This window comes from Lampetra planeri, chromosome 45 (genome assembly GCF_965212315.1).
Source record: "Lampetra planeri chromosome 45, kcLamPlan1.2.h2, whole genome shotgun sequence".
NCBI lineage: Eukaryota > Metazoa > Chordata > Hyperoartia > Petromyzontiformes > Petromyzontidae > Lampetra > Lampetra planeri.
Genome location: NC_136151.1, coordinates 5,843,838 through 5,865,320, shown reverse-complemented (window position 1 = coordinate 5,865,320; position 21,483 = coordinate 5,843,838). Strand labels below are relative to the sequence as shown.

At 46.0% G+C, this 21,483-nt stretch overlaps 1 protein-coding gene across 1 annotated transcript; it reads left to right on the top strand.

The window, feature by feature from the left end:
- Positions 1 to 2,080: 2,080 nt before the first annotated feature.
- LOC144733079 (uncharacterized) lies at positions 2,081 to 5,070 on the top strand. The gene is made up of 2 exons (XM_078614818.1): positions 2,081 to 2,426; positions 4,972 to 5,070. Exons 1-2 carry the CDS (start codon positions 2,151 to 2,153, stop codon positions 5,047 to 5,049), a joined length of 354 nt encoding a protein of 117 aa, XP_078470944.1. The 5' UTR covers positions 2,081 to 2,150; the 3' UTR covers positions 5,050 to 5,070.
- The last annotated feature ends 16,413 nt before the right edge of the window (positions 5,071 to 21,483 follow it).

Below are 21,483 nucleotides of genomic sequence, written 5' to 3'. Positions count from 1 at the left end.
CTTGATTAGAGAGACCAAGTGAGCTGAGTTACGTACTGCCGAGATAGTCTTGGCAGTGAATAGAAGCAAGGTAACAGACAAAAAACGGGCCAGTTGGTAGGTAGGTGAGTTGATCGTAGAAACGATGGGCCGAAGTGGAGTACCTTCTTTATGGAATTTAGGAAGACCATATAATCTGGGTGGTCTAGTAGCAGGTTTTAGGGAGAGCCATTTGAATGGTTCGATTAGAGAAGTCGAACTGGTAATGATATTGTTGGTTTTTGTAGCCAGGCGGTTAGTAGGATCTTTGTTGATTTTGGTGTAACTGCCATCATTAAGAAGGTCCTGGATTTTGTTGTTGTATATGGTTTTATCCATGATGACAGTAGCATTGCACTTGTCGGCCGAGAGGATGAGTCATCTCTCCTTTTCAATTTTTCGAGTTCAGAGCGCTCGTCTTTGCTGATATTGTTATTTCCGAGACCAAGGTACTCTGCAAACCTTCGGGCTACTATCAAAGGTTTGTTCAAGAAGCCATCTAGATATATAAACATAGACATAACTTCAAACGATAATTCTAGATTTGAAGCTTTCGTGACTGCAAGGATTCATATTCTTAGGTTTTTTCGGTAAAGTCACGTAGGTAAACATTAAAATGATTAATTTTAATGTTTTACCTACGTGACTTTACCGAAAAACCCTAAGAATTCAAACGAGAAGATGGTTACAAATTTAGCAATCATTGGAAGGATGTTATTAACCAGGTTGTTTCCTTCATATTCGCATCTCCAGTTTCTTCAGCCTCCCACTCCCAGCCCCGCCCACTTCCCCCCACTGGCATCACGTCTGCTCATCCCCTAACGCTCTCGCAGCGCTCCCCTCCCCCTACCCCCCCTCTCTATCTGTCCCCCCTTGCTCCTCCCCTTTCTCTTACCGATATATCCTCTTGTCACGGCAGCCCTCTCACCCACTTCAGCAAATGTTTCTTGCTGTGGTTGTCGCACCTGATGACGGATGCTTGTGTAGCGCCCGAAACGTCGGGATTTATTTTATTTTATACCTACGTGACTTTACCAAAAGAACCAAAGAGTATGGATCCCTGCAATCACGAAAACTTCAAATCTAGATTGGTGCTTTTACCGATACCCCAATGAAGCCCTCATATATTGGTCATCTGAAATAAATAACGCTGATGGGAACGCATCCCCATATATACAAGCGCCGATTCGACAAGCGCTCACTTCTTCAGGAAGCATATTGATCATTTATCGAGGTCTGCCAGTACTGATAAAATCATGCAGTCCAAAAAGGCCTTGGGGCCAATACATTGTGTACAAAATACTTTTATTGGTGATGTGCAGAGACAAATCTATGAATAAGGTAAATCGTGTGCCTATCTGTTTTTGTAAATAACTTACAGATCCTCACCAATACACTTCTGGACGAAGGTTCCGCAACATCGTTTTGATCATTGAGGCTAGTTGGCCATACTTAGTTACGCGGGTCAGTGCAGGTTGGTGAAGGTAGAGTCAAGCACTGGTTCATATCTCACTCATCACACAGTTCTCTAATCGTGTTGGAGGTTGGGGAGGGAGCCCAGCCTAGGCTGAGGGGCAAGGACACTCCAGTAATGTGGGGTAGTATCAGCAGCGTGGAAGGACGCGTCGTCAAACCTAGTTTTAATATATGGTAATTTTAGGGAGAACAGGTTGTGACTGGGAATTTCCGGAGTTAGGAGGTCCTTGCATATTTGGCGGATTTGTTTAAAAGGAATATTAGGATGAAGACAGCCTATTGGTGGTCTCTAAACTTATCCAGAGGTGACAAATTGCATAATGTGCTGATATGGAGGCATCAAGGTCAGAGGTGGGCGGCCAGGTGGTATAATGGTACAGAAGGCTTGGCAGTCGATGATGTCACAGGAGTCAAAGGTGAGGAGGATGGCAGCTTGGACTACATGAAAATGGAGCCGAGGTGAGACAATGTGTTTATATAGAGGATTTCGTTTATGTTTTTTTTTTTATCTTACTGGCGATATGATCAATGTTAAGGGCAAGATAGCACCTAGATACCTCTAAACCTGTTCAATGGGATGTGAGTCCACAGAGAAGAAGGCAGGGGAAAAAAAGGTTTGGAGTAACTGGAAAACAATGTGACTTTGGTCTTAAAGCATGGAATACGAATTGATAGAATCCATCGCACACCCCTTGCAGGATTCCATGGCCCAGACCAAGGCTTTCATCTCAGGGGAGTTCACCCGCATGAGGGCGACGCTGGATGAGGACGAGATGGCGACGCTGGACCGCGTGGACGTGAAGGGGAGCGAGCTGCTGTCCCAGATCGAGGAGAACATCGCTCATTACGAGCGCGAGATCAGCGAGCTGCAGGCAGCAGCCGCGCGCCTGCGCGCTCTGCAGGAGGAGAGGGACTCGCTCACGTTCCTGCAGGTAGAGTGCTTGCGGAACCAGGGCGAGTGTCCCAGTTCACGTGTTCATTATGGACAGTCCTCGACTTCCCAACACAACTCGTTCATCAGCCCAGTTCGTAAGTCAGAACACAACAATGTCCTCTATTTAAATGCCGATACAGTCGGTGTTATGAAATGTCTTATAGCTCAACAAAAAATGGAAGTACTGTTAAACTAATAAATAAGAATAAATATTGCACATTATCATGTAACACTGTCAAATAATTGTATAGTATATAACACGTAAGATAAAGCGATAGAAATTAGAAAAAAAAATCGGTTTTATTTTCACTTACCTTGAGTTCTGATCCTGTCTTGCTTGTTGGAAGGGGGCGCAATGAGTCACTACAATTGAACACACACACACACACATGGGTCACGCGCAAACTCACACACGAGACAAATATACACTGACAGACACCACAAAGACACACACACGGGGCATGTGTGCACACACACAGACGTACACACACAGACACACTCCAATGACAACAATGTGCCATAGAGCCTGAACAGACTGTTGTAGAGGAGCAACGATTAAGGCCGGCACGGCACACGAGGGAGTGAGTGGGGAACACCACGACCGGCCACCATTGACCACTATTGACTCCCCAGTGTCGATGTTTACACACCGAATCAGGTACTCATTTGAGGCTGAGTCAACGTAGGGGAGGCCCAGCGCCAATTCATATAATTGCCACTGGTGTTGGTTGTGAGGGTGAATAGAACTCGTGTTACCGGGTTGATAGTGCAGCGCGCTAACCATTGCACTACCACTCCCCACACAATAACAACAACCGCCGTTCGCCACTAAGTGGCTGTAACATCACCACGGCGCTTGTGCTAGGTTATGTCCACGTTGAGGCCACGTGAAGTGTTGAACATCTGCCGGCAGGAGGTCACGGGGCAAACCCAGGTGCCACGGGTGAACTAACTGAGATGACTGGCTGATGCACCACCTGTGCCCCCTACTGTGCCAACTTGCTGGGCATTAGCCACCCGGCACTCCGCTGGTTGTTGTGAGCGTCGGTTATCTGCCCTCCATTGTTTTGGAGGGCCACTGCCTCCAACTGCCCAGTAGAATCCTTCATGAGCCTCTTCCACAGAGGCCAATCTTAACACCGCTAGTACCAGTCATCAGCAAGTCCACTCAGCTCCACATCCTCTTGTACCACATCACTCCATCTCTTCTCTAGCTCGTGACTCACCCGTTTAGCCCCCCCTATACGGCCAAACAAAAGATGTTTAGGCATGCGGTCGCTGGGCATATGGTCTACTTGACCCAGCCTTGCCTGCCAGAGGAGCTCACCGATGGGACTTTGTCCAGATCTTTCAAGGATTCGTGAGCTCCTCACACAATCCAGCTTGGCTAAACCCAGAATGGATCGTAGGCAGGCCAGCCTAAATGTTTCTATCTGGCGAAGATGTTCCATTAGGAGGGTCCACGTTTCGCAAGTGTAGAGAAGGGAGGGCATGACTGTGGCCAAGAAGACCTGAAGCTTCGTGTGGAGCGACAGACCAGGTAGCTTCCACACAGTGTTACGCAACCGATGTAAAGATAATACCGCTCGACATGTTTGCCCGCGGGCGCACACACATGAACACACACTCACTCCGAGGGTGCAGCTGACGCATTACATCTCGCAGAGGATCGCTCCGCTGAAAAAATAGTTCTGTCGTTTAGTTTGCCAGTGTGAGTTCGCATTTTAAGTCAATGTAAAATATATATATTTCAAGGAAGCTGTTTCGTAAGTGCCGGTGTTCGTAAATCGAGGAATGTCTGTGCATGTATTAATGTGCCACATGTGATGTATCACAAAGCACAGGATAGCACAACTTGTACCTTCAACACAACCTATAGCCCATGCGTTTTGAAATTAAACGTCGAATCAAGTTCACCAACGTGGATTTGTATATTCTGACAAAAATGAAAATTACCGCTGAATTTTCAAAGAATAAATAAACGATTAACAAACAAATCCCACGAGTTAATTAATGGTTGGTAATGTATGCAGATGTTGGCATTAAAAACCGTAACAGCATGGTCCTGTAATTTACCACAGATTGAGGCTACTTGATGCAAAATTTTGATCATTCATGTAACCAAATATAGACCAACATTTAGTAAAACTGAAAAGAGAAGCACCTTTAACATCAGTAAAGTTAGAAGCATTTGTTGTTAAGCACCGACTGCTGATGAGTCTCAGACATGTGAAACCAACCCAGAGATTGATCATTATTTTGAATGTTGTGTCACAATCACTGCGACTCGATGTCGAGTGCTATGGACGCCTCTTGCCCGTGACATCGGGTACCATGTGGTCACGGTTTTAGAGGCCACACTTTGCTGATGAGAACCATCGAGTCCGAACGAGTCCCCGGCTTTGCCTTATTTACAACCAACAACACTGGATACGCGAATGGCTGAGCGCAGCCCAGATCATCGTGTCTACCAATCACCGTGTGGTTAACGTGGCTGGAGGTGAACTGACTCGCGCCCCCTGCCCTGTGTCTGACTCCTGCAGGTTCACCTGAAGGAGACAAACCGGTATGGACTCATGAACTTGCACAGATTCACACACTGGGTGATGCCGTGTGTGTGATGTGTGTGTGAGTAGATGATGTGTGTGTGAGTGAATGATGCTGTGTGTGATCATGCTGTGTAAGGCACTTGCTCTGCGATGGTGTGAATGATGCTGTGATGATGATACTTTGATGGTGCTGTGTGTGTTAGTGCTGTGTAAGACACGGGCTGTGTGAGTCACTGCTGGTTCTGCTCTCACAGGAGAGACGCTCAGAAGGGAACTCCACCTCCATCTCCCAAGGAAGAAGACTTCGCCTCGATAAGAAACCAGCTGGCGTTCATGTGTGAGTTCCACGAAGTCTTGTCACGTGTGCGTGTGTATTATTGCGCGTATAATTGTGCTCGTACATGTTGCAGAGCGGAAGTGTAGTGGTTAGCATGCTCCACTATGAATCCGACTACCCGAGTTCGATTCTCACTCACAGCCAACACCAGCGATGCATTATCTGAACCCGTCCTGGGCCTTCCCTAGGTCGACGCAGCATCAAATGAGTACCTGGTGCGGTGTGTAGTAAACATCACCACTGGGGAGACAAACGCGGCCGGGCGTGGTGCTGGCCACCAACCCCCTCGTGTGCCATGCCGGCGTTCATATGTGCTTGCTTACAGCACTTACCCAAAAACTCTGTTAAGAATATACGTGGGTATCTTTTTTTTGTAATAGTGTCTGTATGGATAAATGTTGAACTTCTTTCACACCGTAATAAGCCAACCGTGGATGAGCGAGAGCGAATACGGATGTTCAGTGAAGATGGGATGGTTTGTGCAGAGATACAAACATGGACACCAACAGGCCATGGCTTGCATCAGTTCAGAACCAAATCTGGACCTTTCCTAGGTCGTTTTAGCCTTAATGAGTACCTAGTACATCTTGCAAACATCGGCAAAGCAGAAACACAGGCAGCCTGCGGGATTCGTACGGTTCAATGATGAAGCCTATGGCTTTTAGAACGAGATGAAGGTAATTTTAGGAATTTAATGGTTGATTGTTAATACCCAAGGATCATAATCCAGACGAAGACACTTTTAAGATTCGTAGGCTTCATGTCAAGAGCCTGATGCTCAGAGTGTCAAACTAAGGCACTTTTAGAATTCTTAGGTTTCCCAGTTAATGGTTGAGGCTCACAGCCAGACTAATTCATAACCTTGGTCAACCTTGTCTATCATTACAATGATAGACATGATGATGGTGATGTATTCCCTGGACAATAATATATCGCACACATGAGTGTAATTCACTATTACATGAGCTCCATTGATCTAACACGTGTGAATTATCCAGTGAGGATGCTGTTTGCCAAAGTAACCATTGTAGCAGATTAATCTATGACTATAAGTCTTATCTGTAATGGATGTCATGACCAGACTAGAGCGAGACGACATCACCGTTGTGATGCATAGGGTTCATTGATAATGCCGGAGGCTCATATCCAGACTAAGGCAGCCTTCGGATTCTCAGGATTCATTCATAATTCTTGAGGCTGCTATATCCCAAATTAAGGCACCTTAAGGATTATTGGGGTTCAAGGTTAATACCCGAGGCTCACAGAGTTAGACGGGGGTATAACTTTGACTGATGAGGTGTATCACTGTACATACATACAGATACATTACTATTACTCATGTATTGCAATACCTCTACGTTGACATACAGCACACACACGAGTGTAAAGGAGTATTACATGAGCTCTATTAACACTACATGTGTGTATTAATGAATGCGGATGCTGTTGCTATGCTGTGTGAGTGTTTTACACAGAGACGCTATGGCTGAGATTCTGAGGATTCATTATTAGTAATTGAGGCAGCGTGATACAGACTCAGACACAGTTAGAATTCATAGGGCTCTATGTTAATGCCTAAAGCTCTAAGAATCAAAGGCACCTTTAGGATTCTGTGTTAATATTCAGAGGTTAATCAGACAGCCAGCCATGGGCTTGACCTTGGTTGACCGTGTAAATCACTACATAGTGACGACACTACACTATCACACACACGAGTGTACATCACTACACCATCACATACACGAGTGTACATCACTACACTATCACACACACATGAGTGTACATCACTACACTAGCACACACGAGTGTACATCACTACACTAGCACACACACGAGTGTACATCACTACACTATCACACACACACACGAGTGTACATCAACACTATCACACACACACACACACGAGTGTACATCACTACACTATCACACACACACACACGAGTGTACATCACTACACTATCACACACACACGAGTGTACATCACTACACTATCACACACACACGAGTGTACATCACTACACTATCACACACACACACGAGTGTACATCACTACACTATCACACACACACACACGAGTCTACATCACTACACTATCACACACACACACACACGAGTGTACATCACTACACTATCACACACACACGAGTGTACATCACTACACTATCACACACACACGAGTGTACATCACTACACTATCACACACACATACACACGAGTGTACATCACTACACTATCACACAAACACACACACGAGTGTATATCACTACACTATCACACACGATTCTAGATTTGAAGCTTTCGTGACTGCAAGGAATCATATTCTTAGGTTTTTTTCGGTAAAGTCACGTAGGTAAAACATCAAAATTAATGAAAATAAAATAAAAACAAAAACAAAATCACAGATTTTGTTTTTTGTTTTTATTTTATTTTATTTTCATTAATTTTGATGTTTTACCTACGTGACTTTACCGAAAAAAACTAAGAATATCACACACGAGTGTACATCACTACACTATCACACGAGTGAGCAGCTGGTGCGGTGTGTAGACGTCACCACAGGGGAGACAAAGGCGGCCAGGCGTAATGTTGGCCAACCCCAGCCCCTTGTGCGCCGTGTCGGCCTTCACAGCCACTCACCAAAAGCACTTGCTGCTACAATCCGTTAACGGTTGAACGGGAGATCGTTGTGTTTGTTGTAAACACACGGACGCTACGGCGTGTTGAAATCCACGCTGCTGATGCTGCTGCTGCGATCCACTGCCCCACCTCCTGGCACCTCGCAAAGCCCCGCAGGGGCTGGGCCTGGGCAGGGCTCGCACGGGCAGCCACCACCACCCTGCCTAGCAGGTGCTACAGGCTGCAAGGCCACGTGGCGGGGCAGTCACCACCCTGCCTAGCAGGTGCTACAGGCTGCGGGGCCACGTGGCGGGGCAGTCACCACCCTGCCTAGGAGGTGCTACAGGCTGCGGGGCTACGTGGCGGGGCAGTCACCACCCTGCCTAGCAGGTGCTACAGGCTGCGGGGCCACGTGGCGGGGCAGCCACCACCCTGCCTAGCAGGTGCTACAGGCTGCGGGGCCACGTGGAAGGGGCAGCCACCACCCTGCCTAGCAGGTGCTACTGGCTGCGGGGCCACGTGGCGGGGCAGCCACCACCCTGCCTAGCAGGTGCTACAGGCTGCGGGGCCACGTGGCGGGGCAGCAGATGGCAGGGCAATGCTCATTATGAATTGCTCTATTGTAGTGTACGTACATGTTAGTGCCCGAGTGCTGTTGTTATAATGGTGCTGTTTTTACACGGCTACTGTGATTATCGTTACTGCAGATGGACGCTCACCAACTTTGGACCCAAACTCGGCCCACAACATCCTCCAGATTTCCTCGGACCTCAGGACGGTGACGCAGACCGCTGTCGCCCAGGGTCACCCCGATTACCCACACCGCTTTGATCGCTGGCCACAAGCCCTGTGCTCCGACAACTTCTCGTCTGGTCAGCACTACTGGGAGGTGGACATGGGGGGTGTGGTGGGGATTTGGATGGTTGGAGTCGCGTACGGGACGATCGCACGGAAAGGGAGTGGTAAAGAGTGCAGCCTTGGAGGGAACGACTCATCCTGGGTTTTATGTAAAAATAACAACAGCTGCTCAGTGCGTCATGGTGGTGTAGTGACCTCAGTGCCGGTGAGGGATCCTCTCCGGAGAGTCGGGTGTCACCTGCACTTGGAGGCGGGGCTGCTGTCGTTTTACCGCGCCAACTCCATGGAGCTGTTGCACTCCATCCACCACTCGTTTAGTCAACCGCTCTACCCCGCACTGAGTGTGTTGGGTGATGGTAACTCAGTGAGGATTCTGGATCTGAGTCGTGCGTCCTGAGAGCACGAAGTGTGAGTAGCGCAGAGAAACGGACACAACGCACAGACTTACGCACACAAAGACACAGATACCCCGTGCAGCCGTAACAGGCTTTTGGGGCAAGTGCTGTCAGCGAGCACCTATGTAGGCCGGCACATCACTCAAGGGAGTGGGTGGCCAACACCACGCCCGGCCGCTTTTGTCTCCCCAGTGTTGATGTTTACACACGTTACCAGGAACTCTACAGGCTGAGTCGACCTAGGGGAGGCGCATGACCCGTTCACCAACACCAGTGACGATTATCAGAATCGGTCCAGGCTCTCCCCTAGGTCGACTGAGCCTCAAATGAGTACCTGCTGCGATGTGCAAACATCGCCACCGGTGAGACAAAGGCGGGTCGGGCGTGGTGCTGGTCACCGACCCCCTCGTGTGCCACAGTGCTGGCCTTCATAGGTGCTACTAGCAAACAGCACTTGCCCCTACAGTCTGTTAAGGCTACACGGGGGATAATTTTCTTTGGGTTAGTGGGTTGGTCTGTATGCCTTTGTATGTGTGTGTTTTGTTATTGTGTCTGTGTGTGTGTCTTTGTGTGTATGTTTGTTTTGGTGCTGGCCACCCACCCCCTCGTGTGCGAGAGTGACAGCCTTCACAGGCTCTGCTACTTGCTACGAACAGCCCTTTCCCCAACAGTCTGTTAAGACTACACACACAGACACACACAGATAGACAAACACACTCACATACATACAAACACACAGACACACAAACAGATAGACACACGTACATACACACAGATACATACATACACACAGATACATACATACATACACATACATACACTAATACAAAACACAGATACACACAGATATACAAAGACAAAGATCCCCCGTATAGCCTGAACAGACTGTTGGGGGATCTTTGTCTTTAGTGTATAGAGGGGCATGTGCGTAGCGTGGGATGGAGCGGTGGTGCAGTGTTTAGCGCACTGGTGGGGGAGGACGCGGGGAGCCAAGCTTCTCTCTGACGTCATCGTCCCTCGCACCGCGCGCCGCGTGGCGCTCAACGCCGAGAGGGCGGAGCTCCACCGCGGGTGTGATGAGAACACGCGTCACGTGACACTGCGGGGTGGCGCGCGCCGTTTCCGCTCGGTCACTCGCTCGTTGGGCGATAAACCCGAGGTGGGAATCGGATGGCATCACTAGGGGGAGAACTACTCGTGGTCTTTGAGCTGGGCTAAATATTTTTGTGATAACCAGGGGTCGAGTGACTCCTCCACCCACCCAAAGCAGTTTTATTTTACAGGGCATAGAGAGAGAGAAGCCACACCTAGTAGTAGGAGGAGGAGATCTTTCACCAACAATATTATTCATAATAAAAGTTTGTTTTTATTAGTATTTTAATTATCTGCTCTCAGACTTAGACTTGGACCTGCAGCAACAACCTTCGATTCATGGGATAATGCCTCCCTCGGCTGATAAACATGGGAACTGTCCTTTGACTTTGAAGTGGGTTCAAGTAAGTAAGCGCCTGATATATATCTAGAGTGAAGATCTACCTTCCACTACAACACGACTAATATTGTCTCAACACGCATTAATAATACGCAGACACTGTGTGTTATTACAGAGAGAGAGACACTGCAAACTCCAAATATATAGCAGCCGTCAGGGTGAGAATCCAACTCACGACTTCCTGCATACTAGTCGAGGGAGTTAACATCTCCTAGCCACCACGGCGCCCCTCCCTAACGTGAGACACCAATCCGGTGTGAATCCAACCTCGAGTCTCAGGCTGTTTAGCAACGCGTAGATGATTTGAGACGCATTGCTTATATCGTACCAGTTGTGTACTTGTGTGAACGCTAATCGCATTGTGCTCTGGGCTGTGGGTGAGATTTATATTTGCTTCATTGCTGGCATGGGGTTGACTTGTTTTGCTTTTTTCATATTTGTGACCCAGGTCACTCTTGTCAATGAGATTCATCCTGGTCTCCTGAGTTCTCACCTCGTTGAACTCAAATTCAACTCGACTCGATCTTCATCAGCATCAGCAGAAGTGTCATCTGCAGCAGAATTAGTAACAGCAGCAGGACCTACAGCATAAGCAGCGGTAGCTCCATCATTAGCATCATCATCGTCAGCATCAGGAGTAGTACTAACAGCATAAAAAATAATATAAGCATTTTCAGCAGCAACAGAATTATCACCATCAGCAGTAGAAGCAGCAAAAACAACAGCAATCACTCTTGCAGCCGAGACTCATCCTGGTCTCTTGAGTTCTCACCTGGTTAAACAAATCGACTTTAACACGTAGGCTTTCGCGACCAATATTATCAATAATAAAGGTTTCTTGGGTTAAATCGCGTAAATATAAACATACTTGATTGTGTTCTGGGTTACCTGTGAATTGGAATCACGTTGTATTGTGGGTCAAGGATCAAAATATTCTGGGTGAATAAAAATAAAATCTGAAAATTATTTTCAAGATTGTCATCCAGGCTAGAATGTTTCTCTCTCAGAGCTGAGCCTGACTGCCTTGTGTTATATCACGCGAGATTAAAGCCGGTACGATTTGGAAATCTACAGCATACGCCTTCACAGGTAAGTGCTGTCTGTAGCATTGGGCCAAATTCTATGGCGTGTCTCGTGGTATTTATAACTGCACACTCAGTCAGTTTGCTTGTTCCTCGTCACGATGAGCTATGATGATGAACTGATCCCGACTGATGGATGATGATGAAGAGTATGATGATGATAATAACAATGACTATGCTTGGTAATGATGACCACCACCCACTCACCTGCACCCAATACTCTCCTACCCGATACCTGTCACTCCTTCACGCACGACTCACCCAGTCATCTACAGAGACCCTCCCTCCCACCTGCCCACACTCACACCTGCTCGGCCATACACCTGCCCATCCTGCCACCCGTTCCTCCTACCCTCCCACCTTCCCACCCGCTCGCCCACCTTCTCGCCTGCCCACCCTCTCACCCGCCCACCTCATGCATATTCAAGAGTGATTACCGGCTGATCTCCCTCCCACCTGATTGCCTGCAAACCTGCTCACTCACCCACCCACACAAAGATCCCCCGTATAGCCTGAACAGACTGTTGGGCAAGTCCTGTTAGCGAGCACCTATGACGGCTGGCATGGCACAGGAGTGGGTGGGTGGCCAGCACCAAGCCCGGCCGCCTTTGTCTCCCGAGTGGCGATGTTTATACTCTACACCAGGTACTAATTTGAGGCTGAGTCGACCTAGGAAATGCCCAGGACCAGTTCAGACAATCGTCAGTGGTGTTGGTGGTCGTCAGTGGGAATATAACTTGGGTCACCAGGTTCGTAGCACAGTGCACTAACCACTACAACACCAATCTCCACCCACCCACACACCTGCTCAACCACCCACATGATCACCCTCCTACCCTCTGACCTGATCCCGTTAAGTTAGGAGATGATTTGTCAAAAACAACAATATTAAGTTGATTCTTTTTAAAGACAATTTTAATCAATTTTGCTAAAATAAATCCAGAACAAATAAATGGCAATGATAGAGACGACATAATAAAAAAAAAACTTTAATAAGAATGTTTTACAAGGTACGGTTTGGTGCAGAAATCCAACGAGCCTCACCAGAGCGGACGACATCAGTCCAAGGGACAAACCATCACCGTTTGCCTAGCCACTCTGGGTTTTGTATAAATCGCGACCCGTAAACCCCAACACCGCGGTGTGAATGCAACGCTCCTGTCTACGCAGGTGAGAGTCGATTTGTGTCTTGGTTCGTCGCTGCCGTGTGCACTCCTGGGACAGCGTCTTTCAGCCACAGCGAGCGGCTATCGGTGAGAAGCCACTGAGAGTCGTGGCGAGCGCAGCTCCCACTGGGAGCGTAGCGAGTGGACCTGGCTCCTGTCTGGAAGTGGTCAAAGCCGACCGTGTAACGTGTCTCACGTTGCGTCTAGACATCTGCGTGCGATACGATGCTCGAGTGTCTCGTGAGGTTTGTAACCTCGTGCTAAGTAATGTTGGCTTCCTTGTCCGTAATAAAGTAGGGCACTGATAAGGGGTTGACAGCTCTGCATACCCACACCATGTGCTAGATCTGAACTGTAAACAGTCAACGGCGAGGTTATTGTGAGAAAATGATGAGAAGTAAACTCCTCGGTTTTTTCGGTAAAGTCACGTAGATAATGTTTTACCGAAACAACCAAAGAGTATGGATGCCTGCAGCCACGAAAGCTTCAAATCAAGAATGATGTCGTCAAAGTAAAAAGTCACATCGGTAATAAATCGCGCCTAGTGAATTGAAAGAGACATTGATGAGGCGTCAACCATTAATGTTGTACAACAACAGCAGCAGCAGCTGCTGTGCGTCAACGAGCTGCACCACCCGCACGCCGTTCGCCACAACGCGCTACAGACGCAGTCCATGGCTACACGGAGCCAAGGCGAATTCGTCGCTGCACTCCGACAACAAAGAATGCGGTGGATAAAGCAAAGTACTTTCTGGCAATCACCCGAATGTCAACAAGACGCAGGGAACTACTAACTTTTATATTTATATATACTGTAGATGTCCATATTGCAGGTTGATTGGGTTAGATGGTTAACCCCCAATAAAACTGTATAATGGATCCTGGTCGCGAAGGCTTTACGTGTTAAACTACTGTGGATGTGTTACGGTGATGTGTTAACTTTCCTTGTACTTGCGCTACTATCATGTTTGTGAACTGTTTGTTGTAACGTTCTTACCCCGTGCCCCGACTGGACGTCTTTTAAAAAGAGCTTTACAGGTCATCGGATTCCTCCTGCAGTATAAATATTCCGATTCTGATGTACGTCAGTCCAAAGATGGCAAATAAACATCTGTGATAAAAACAAATTGCGTTACCGGTATCTGCTTTGATCCACATTGCTCACCGTAGTTGCTGGGATGTTCGGAATGTACCATTCACTCAGCGGGGGGGGGGGGGGGGGGGTAGCAACAATATCGCATTAACTTTTACTTTAAAACATAAAAAACAAGACACAGAATTATAAAATCACTTCAACTCTTATTGTACAATGATTAATAAATTACAACCTGAATCGACGGAATATGGTAAAATAATAGTGGTTGGTAATGGTTTCTCTCTCCGTGGGTGATAGCGGAAAAAATATTTTATTCAATTGTAATTAAATTTTAAAGTTTGTTTAAAACATGTTATTGTATTTCAACATTTATATATAGAAACACTTTTTTTCGTGTAAATAACACCCGCTTGTAAATGTTGTTTTGGCCAATCAACAGGCAGAAAAAATGTAGCATTAGCGTGACACACGCACACACGAACTACGCACTTGTATTATAATAGATGGATGAGTTATCAATGCGTCTGTGTTTGTATCTAAATGAGAGAGTGTAACTCACACCACTGAGTAGCTAAGCGAGTGCGTGTTCACACATTCGCGTATTATCACTGCAGGGCAGCTATAGCACGAAGTGGATATTGCACGAAAACGTGACAATCGCAGTTGACCGGCGATATAAAATAAAAACTTTAATTTAAGAAAATCATGATCAGCTACAACCTTGTAGGCACAAAAGGCCGTATCGACACTTTACGTGGATGCATAATAAAAACGGAGGGGGGGGGGCAATGAGTGTACCACGGTGGCTAGGAGATGTTAACTTCCTCTCCTCGTATGCAGGAGGTCGTGGGTTCGACCCCGATCCTGACGCCTGCTGCTGCATATTTGGAGTTGTCGGTGTCTCTCCTCCCGTGGTCGCGTGGATTTTTTTCCGCGTCCCTCAGTTTTTTCCTCCATATATAAAAACACGCGTTCAGAGTGTTTGGCTGCTCGACGTTTCTACGTGATTAGCCGTTGAGCTACCATGTGTGGCCAGGTCGCTTCTGAAAAAGAGCTATTTAGCTCGAGTTGGGCCTAAAATAGTAAAATAAAAATTGTTTAGTTTAATAAGTACGTGAAACGTGACAAATGAAAGCGTTACTATAATGCGTTCACCAGGCGAGACTGTCCGTGGTAACGCACACAGCCTTACTCCGGCCAGCCGGTCACACCGCTCAGGCTATGGAAGCGACCTTGATGGTAAAACACAAATCTCTACCCCCACCCCCTATTCTGTCCCCAAGTGTTGTATCGTTCCAATACCACCAAACAACTTCGTCACATGCTTGGAAAGAGTGATGGATGCCATTCAGGACAACGGAACAGGATATATAAATATATGTGCAAGTAGAACATAATTAATGCGAGATTCGCGGACGAAAAAAGATGCGTAGTTGTACTGCAGGGAATGGTTCATATCCCAAATGAGTCAGGAAAGGATTCAGGACGGAAGATTGACGTGGAAAAGACAGAGACGATGATGTTAGGAAGGGAGGGCATTGAGCAAGAAGTGGTAATATAAAGAAGAAAGATTGTGAATTTAAAATAATTTGTATGCTGGGACAGTCTACTGACATGGGACGGCTGCACGAAAGACACAATAAGAGCGAGGATCACAAAGGCAAAAGGAGGAACGGCATGATGCAATGATATTTGAAAAAGCAAGCAAATCAGCTACGAGACCAAACTGAACATCTTAAGAACATGCGTGTTCAGTACAGCTTTGTATTCCTGCGAGACTTAAAAAAAATACTAAGTGAGATAAGATATTGGCACTCGAAATGTATTGCTACAGAAAGGATACTGCCTCTAAGCTGGACCCAAAGAGTGACAATCGTAGAAGTAAACTCTGAATCTACTATATTTATATTACCAAGTAAGGCCCACTGAGCGATATAGCTTTTTATCAGACACGACCTGGCCACACATGATATCTCAACAAAGTTGCTTATCATGTGGAAATGTATAGCAGCCAAATACTCTAAACGCGTGTTTCTAAATGTGGAGGAATAAACCGGAGGACCTGGATTAAAATCCATGCGACTACGGGGAGAACGTGCAAACTCCAAATATACAGGTGTTAGGGTCGGATTCGAGCCCATGAACTCATGCATACGAAGCGAGGCAGATAACATCTCTCCACCTGATGCAGGCCGAATTTTTGGGGTGTTTTTTACGGAACGTATGTATGTTGTCAGTGTCGTCAATGTAGTATAGTGGTGTCGTGTATCATAGTTTAGTGTAGTGTATAGTAGTGTACAGTCGTGTATCGTGTGTAATCTATAGTGTGTATCGTGTGTGGTGTAGTGTAGTGTATAATGTGTCATCGTGTAGTCTATATTAGTGCTGTATAGTTGGATGTATGTTGAACTTCTTTCGCAACATACGTAGCCATCCGTGCTTATCGGAGGTTCGTAACACGGTAATTATACATGTGTTGTGTTAGTTGTACCTGCACACCAACGCCAACGATGCATCGCCAAATGCTGTTCTCATCTCGACCAGGAGGCAGCAATTACCAGCCCACCCCAGCTGCATTGTCGATGTTCGACACACGGCAGTCAAACCACGACTCTACAATGCTCAGAGCTGGACTTTGGACCCAATTAATCGAATAATCAAACTCTGTATGCGTTTGTGTTCATGCCTGGAATTTTTAATGAGGCTTAAACCATCAACTCGTTTCACCGGAGAACCGCGTTTCATCACAGGCGACTGCTTGAAATCGAAAGCCCGCATCTCAGGATATGTTATTTTTACGATTGTGATCATGTTCTTACAAAGTCCATTGTTGGCACTTGTTAAAGCCAACGGCGCGAATCTACAGGTACATCTAGACAGGTATGTGTGATGCGGGGCTTGTTTTTACATTCCTTAAACATCTGAGAACATTCCATGGGGGTGCCCCGTGAGGTTTGTAACCCCGTGTAAAGTAATTTAAAATCATTGGTTCTTGTCTGTTGATTTAAAAAAATACTGTATTCACCACTCACCATCCACACACTACTCACCATCCACACAAACTATTCAACACACACACACTACTCACCAGCCGCCATCCACAAGGGAGAACATCTCCCCCAACAATAAACCCGTTTCACAGATTTCAGAAGGAGAGAATAAGACCAAGAAAGAACTGCAAAGCGTAAACACAGATCCTCGCAGAAAGAAGAGGCAATGACACAAACGTGCAAAAGGCAGCGCCAACCGACTCGCCCTCACCTTAAATGGACTCGCTCCTACCTACATTCATGACCTCCTTCAGCCACGAATATTCCATAAAGATCGTCAAGATCCTCAGCTTGTGCATTGCTCACCGTCCCACGGTCTCCAGGCTACACACGTGGAGGTGCGTTGGCAATTATGGCACCTACACTCTGGAACTCGTTGCCTTTCGAGGTCAAGGGGATTTCCGAGACACCGCTCATCTTCACATCTCCACTAAAGCCGTCTCTGTTTAAAATGGCTTTCTCCCTTTAGTGATGTTCAAATGTCCTTCTCACTTCTTTCATTGGGTGATGTTCACTCTTTTCCATATTGCCATGCATAGCACCATAAGAGCGATTGTTTATGGGCTCTTTGTAAATGGGAATTATTTAATTGTTATCAAATTAGGACCATTAAATCACAATTCAATTATTATTAAATAATTATTAAAATATACTTTGTAAATTATAAAAAAAAGCAATTGTACAGTATTATTTATTTATTATTCAAGACTTTTTTTTATTACCGCTATTAAATTTGGAGCATTAAGTTATAATTTAAATCAGTATTACAATATTGTTATTTAATCATCATTATTTATCATTAAGTAATAATTATAAAATTGTTATTATTAAATGATAATCATTCAATAATTCTAAAATTATTACGATTAAATTATCATTACTTGACGGTTATGCCACTTGGTTCAGGGCACGGCGTCTGCAACCTGCGGCTACGGAGCGGCGTGCGGCTCTTTAAGGGACGGCTGCTTCGTGAGACGTTTTTATTTATCAAGGACTCACCACCAGCACCGACTCTCCTACTCACACCACGTTGCATTGCGGCTCTTGAAATAATTAGTTGTTTGGTTTTTATTTTACTTACGGGTTTGTAAAAAACAAAGAAAAATGTCTCTCCTTGTTATTTTGCTTTCTGAACCCCCTGGTTGAAGGGAATCGTTTTTTTTTACCTTGAATATGAACTTACAGCTGTGTGGTTTGCTGGGCAAAACGCACAGCCTCACCCTAGCCGGAATGTTTTGTTTACGTAACAAACCTTTCTCATTGATTGTGTCGGGAGGTGGCGGGTTTAACGACATTTAATATTTACACGATTAACACAAAACACGTTTTATGGATAATATTGGTCGCGAAATCCTACTTAGAATTTGAAATCTTGAATAAGAATTTACACAGTGCGGTTGACAGTGGAAAAACACAGCCTCAACAAATCTGGTGTACAATCTGTAGGGCAAACCATCACCTTTTTCGTGGTTACCGTGGGGTTTTGATAAAAATATATCAATTGCGAATCTTTAACCTTAAACCATCAACTCCTTTCATCGGAGAACCACGTTTAATCACAGGCGACAGCTTGGAATCGAAAGCCCGCATCTAAGGATGGCACTGGTTAAAGCTAACGGCGCGAATCTACAGGTACATCTAGACAGGTATGTGTGATGCGGGGCTTGTTTTTACATTCCTTAAACATCTGAGAACATTCCATGGGGGTGCCCCGTGAGGTTTGTAACCCCGTGTAAAGTAATTTAAAATCATTGGTTCTTGTCTGTTGATTTAAAAAAATACTGTATTCACCACTCACCATCCACACACTACTCACCATCCACACAAACTATTCAACACACACACACTACTCACCAGCCGCCATCCACAAGGGAGAACATCTCCCCCAACAATAAACCCGTTTCACAGATTTCAGAAGGAGAGAATAAGACCAAGAAAGAACTGCAAAGCGTAAACACAGATCCTCGCAGAAAGAAGAGGCAATGACACAAACGTGCAAAAGGCAGCGCCAACCGACTCGCCCTCACCTTAATTGGACTCGCTCCTACCTACATTCATGACCTCCTTCAGCCACGAATATTCCATAAAGATCGTCAAGATCCTCAGCTTGTGCATTGCTCACCGTCCCACGGTCTCCAGGCTACACACGTGGAGGTGCGTTGGCAATTATGGCACCTACACTCTGGAACTCGTTGCCTTTCGAGGTCAAGGGGATTTCCGAGACACCGCTCATCTTCACATCTCCACTAAAGCTGTCTCGATTAACCCAAAACACGTTTTATGGATAATATTGGTCGCGAAATCCTACTTAGAATTTGAAATCTTGAATAAGAATTTACACAGTGCGGTTGACAGTGGAAAAACACCGCCTCACCAAATCTGGTGTACAATCTGTAGGGCAAACCATCACCTTTTTCGTGGTTACCGTGGGGTTTTGATAAAAATATATCAATTGCGAATCTTTAACCTTAAACCATCAACTCCTTTCATCGGAGAACCACGTTTAATCACAGGCGACAGCTTGGAATCGAAAGCCCGCATCTAAGGATGGCACTGGTTAAAGCTAACGGCGCGAATCTACAGGTACATCTAGACAGGTATGTGTGATGCGGGGCTTGTTTTTACATTCCTTAAACATCTGAGAACATTCCATGGGGGTGCCCCGTGAGGTTTGTAACCCCGTGTAAAGTAATTTAAAATCATTGGTTCTTGTCTGTTGATTTAAAAAAATACTGTATTCACCACTCACCATCCACACACTACTCACCATCCACACAAACTATTCAACACACACACACTACTCACCAGCCGCCATCCACAAGGGAGAACATCTCCCCCAACAATAAACCCGTTTCACAGATTTCAGAAGGAGAGAATAAGACCAAGAAAGAACTGCAAAGCGTAAACACAGATCCTCGCAGAAAGAAGAGGCAATGACACAAACGTGCAAAAGGCAGCGCCAACCGACTCGCCCTCACCTTAATTGGACTCGCTCCTACCTACATTCATGACCTCCTTCAGCCACGAATATTCCATAAAGATCGTCAAGATCCTCAGCTTGTGCATTGCTCACCGTCCCACGGTCTCCAGGCTACACACGTGGAGGTGCGTTGGCAATTATGGCACCTACACTCTGGAACTCGTTGCCTTTCGAGGTCAAGGGGATTTCCGAGACACCGCTCATCTTCACATCTCCACTAAAGCTGTCTCGATTAACCCAAAACACGTTTTATGGATAATATTGGTCGCGAAATCCTACTTAGAATTTGAAATCTTGAATAAGAATTTACACAGTGCGGTTGACAGTGGAAAAACACCGCCTCACCAAATCTGGTGTACAATCTGTAGGGCAAACCATCACCTTTTTCGTGGTTACCGTGGGGTTTTGATAAAAATATATCAATTGCGAATCTTTAACCTTAAACCATCAACTCCTTTCATCGGAGAACCACGTTTAATCACAGGCGACAGCTTGGAATCGAAAGCCCGCATCTAAGGATGGCACTGGTTAAAGCTAACGGCGCGAATCTACAGGTACATCTAGACAGGTATGTGTGATGCGGGGCTTGTTTTTACATTCCTTAAACATCTGAGAACATTCCATGGGGGTGCCCCGTGAGGTTTGTAACCCCGTGTAAAGTAATTTAAAATCATTGGTTCTTGTCTGTTGATTTAAAAAAATACTGTATTCACCACTCACCATCCACACACTACTCACCATCCACACAAACTATTCAACACACACACTACTCACCAGCCGCCATCCACAAGGGAGAACATCTCCCCCAACAATAAACCCGTTTCACAGATTTCAGAAGGAGAGAATAAGACCAAGAAAGAACTGCAAAGCGTAAACACAGATCCTCGCAGAAAGAAGAGGCAATGACACAAACGTGCAAAAGGCAGCGCCAACCGACTCGCCCTCACCTTAATTGGACTCGCTCCTACCTACATTCATGACCTCCTTCAGCCACGAATATTCCATAAAGATCGTCAAGATCCTCAGCTTGTGCATTGCTCACCGTCCCACGGTCTCCAGGCTACACACGTGGAGGTGCGTTGGCAATTATGGCACCTACACTCTGGAACTCGTTGCCTTTCGAGGTCAAGGGGATTTCCGAGACACCGCTCATCTTCACATCTCCACTAAAGCTGTCTCGATTAACCCAAAACACGTTTTATGGATAATATTGGTCGCGAAATCCTACTTAGAATTTGAAATCTTGAATAAGAATTTACACAGTGCGGTTGACAGTGGAAAAACACAGCCTCACCAAATCTGGTGTACAATCTGTAGGGCAAACCATCACCTTTTTCGTGGTTACCGTGGGGTTTTGATAAAAATATATCAATTGCGAATCTTTAACCTTAAACCATCAACTCCTTTCATCGGAGAACCACGTTTAATCACAGG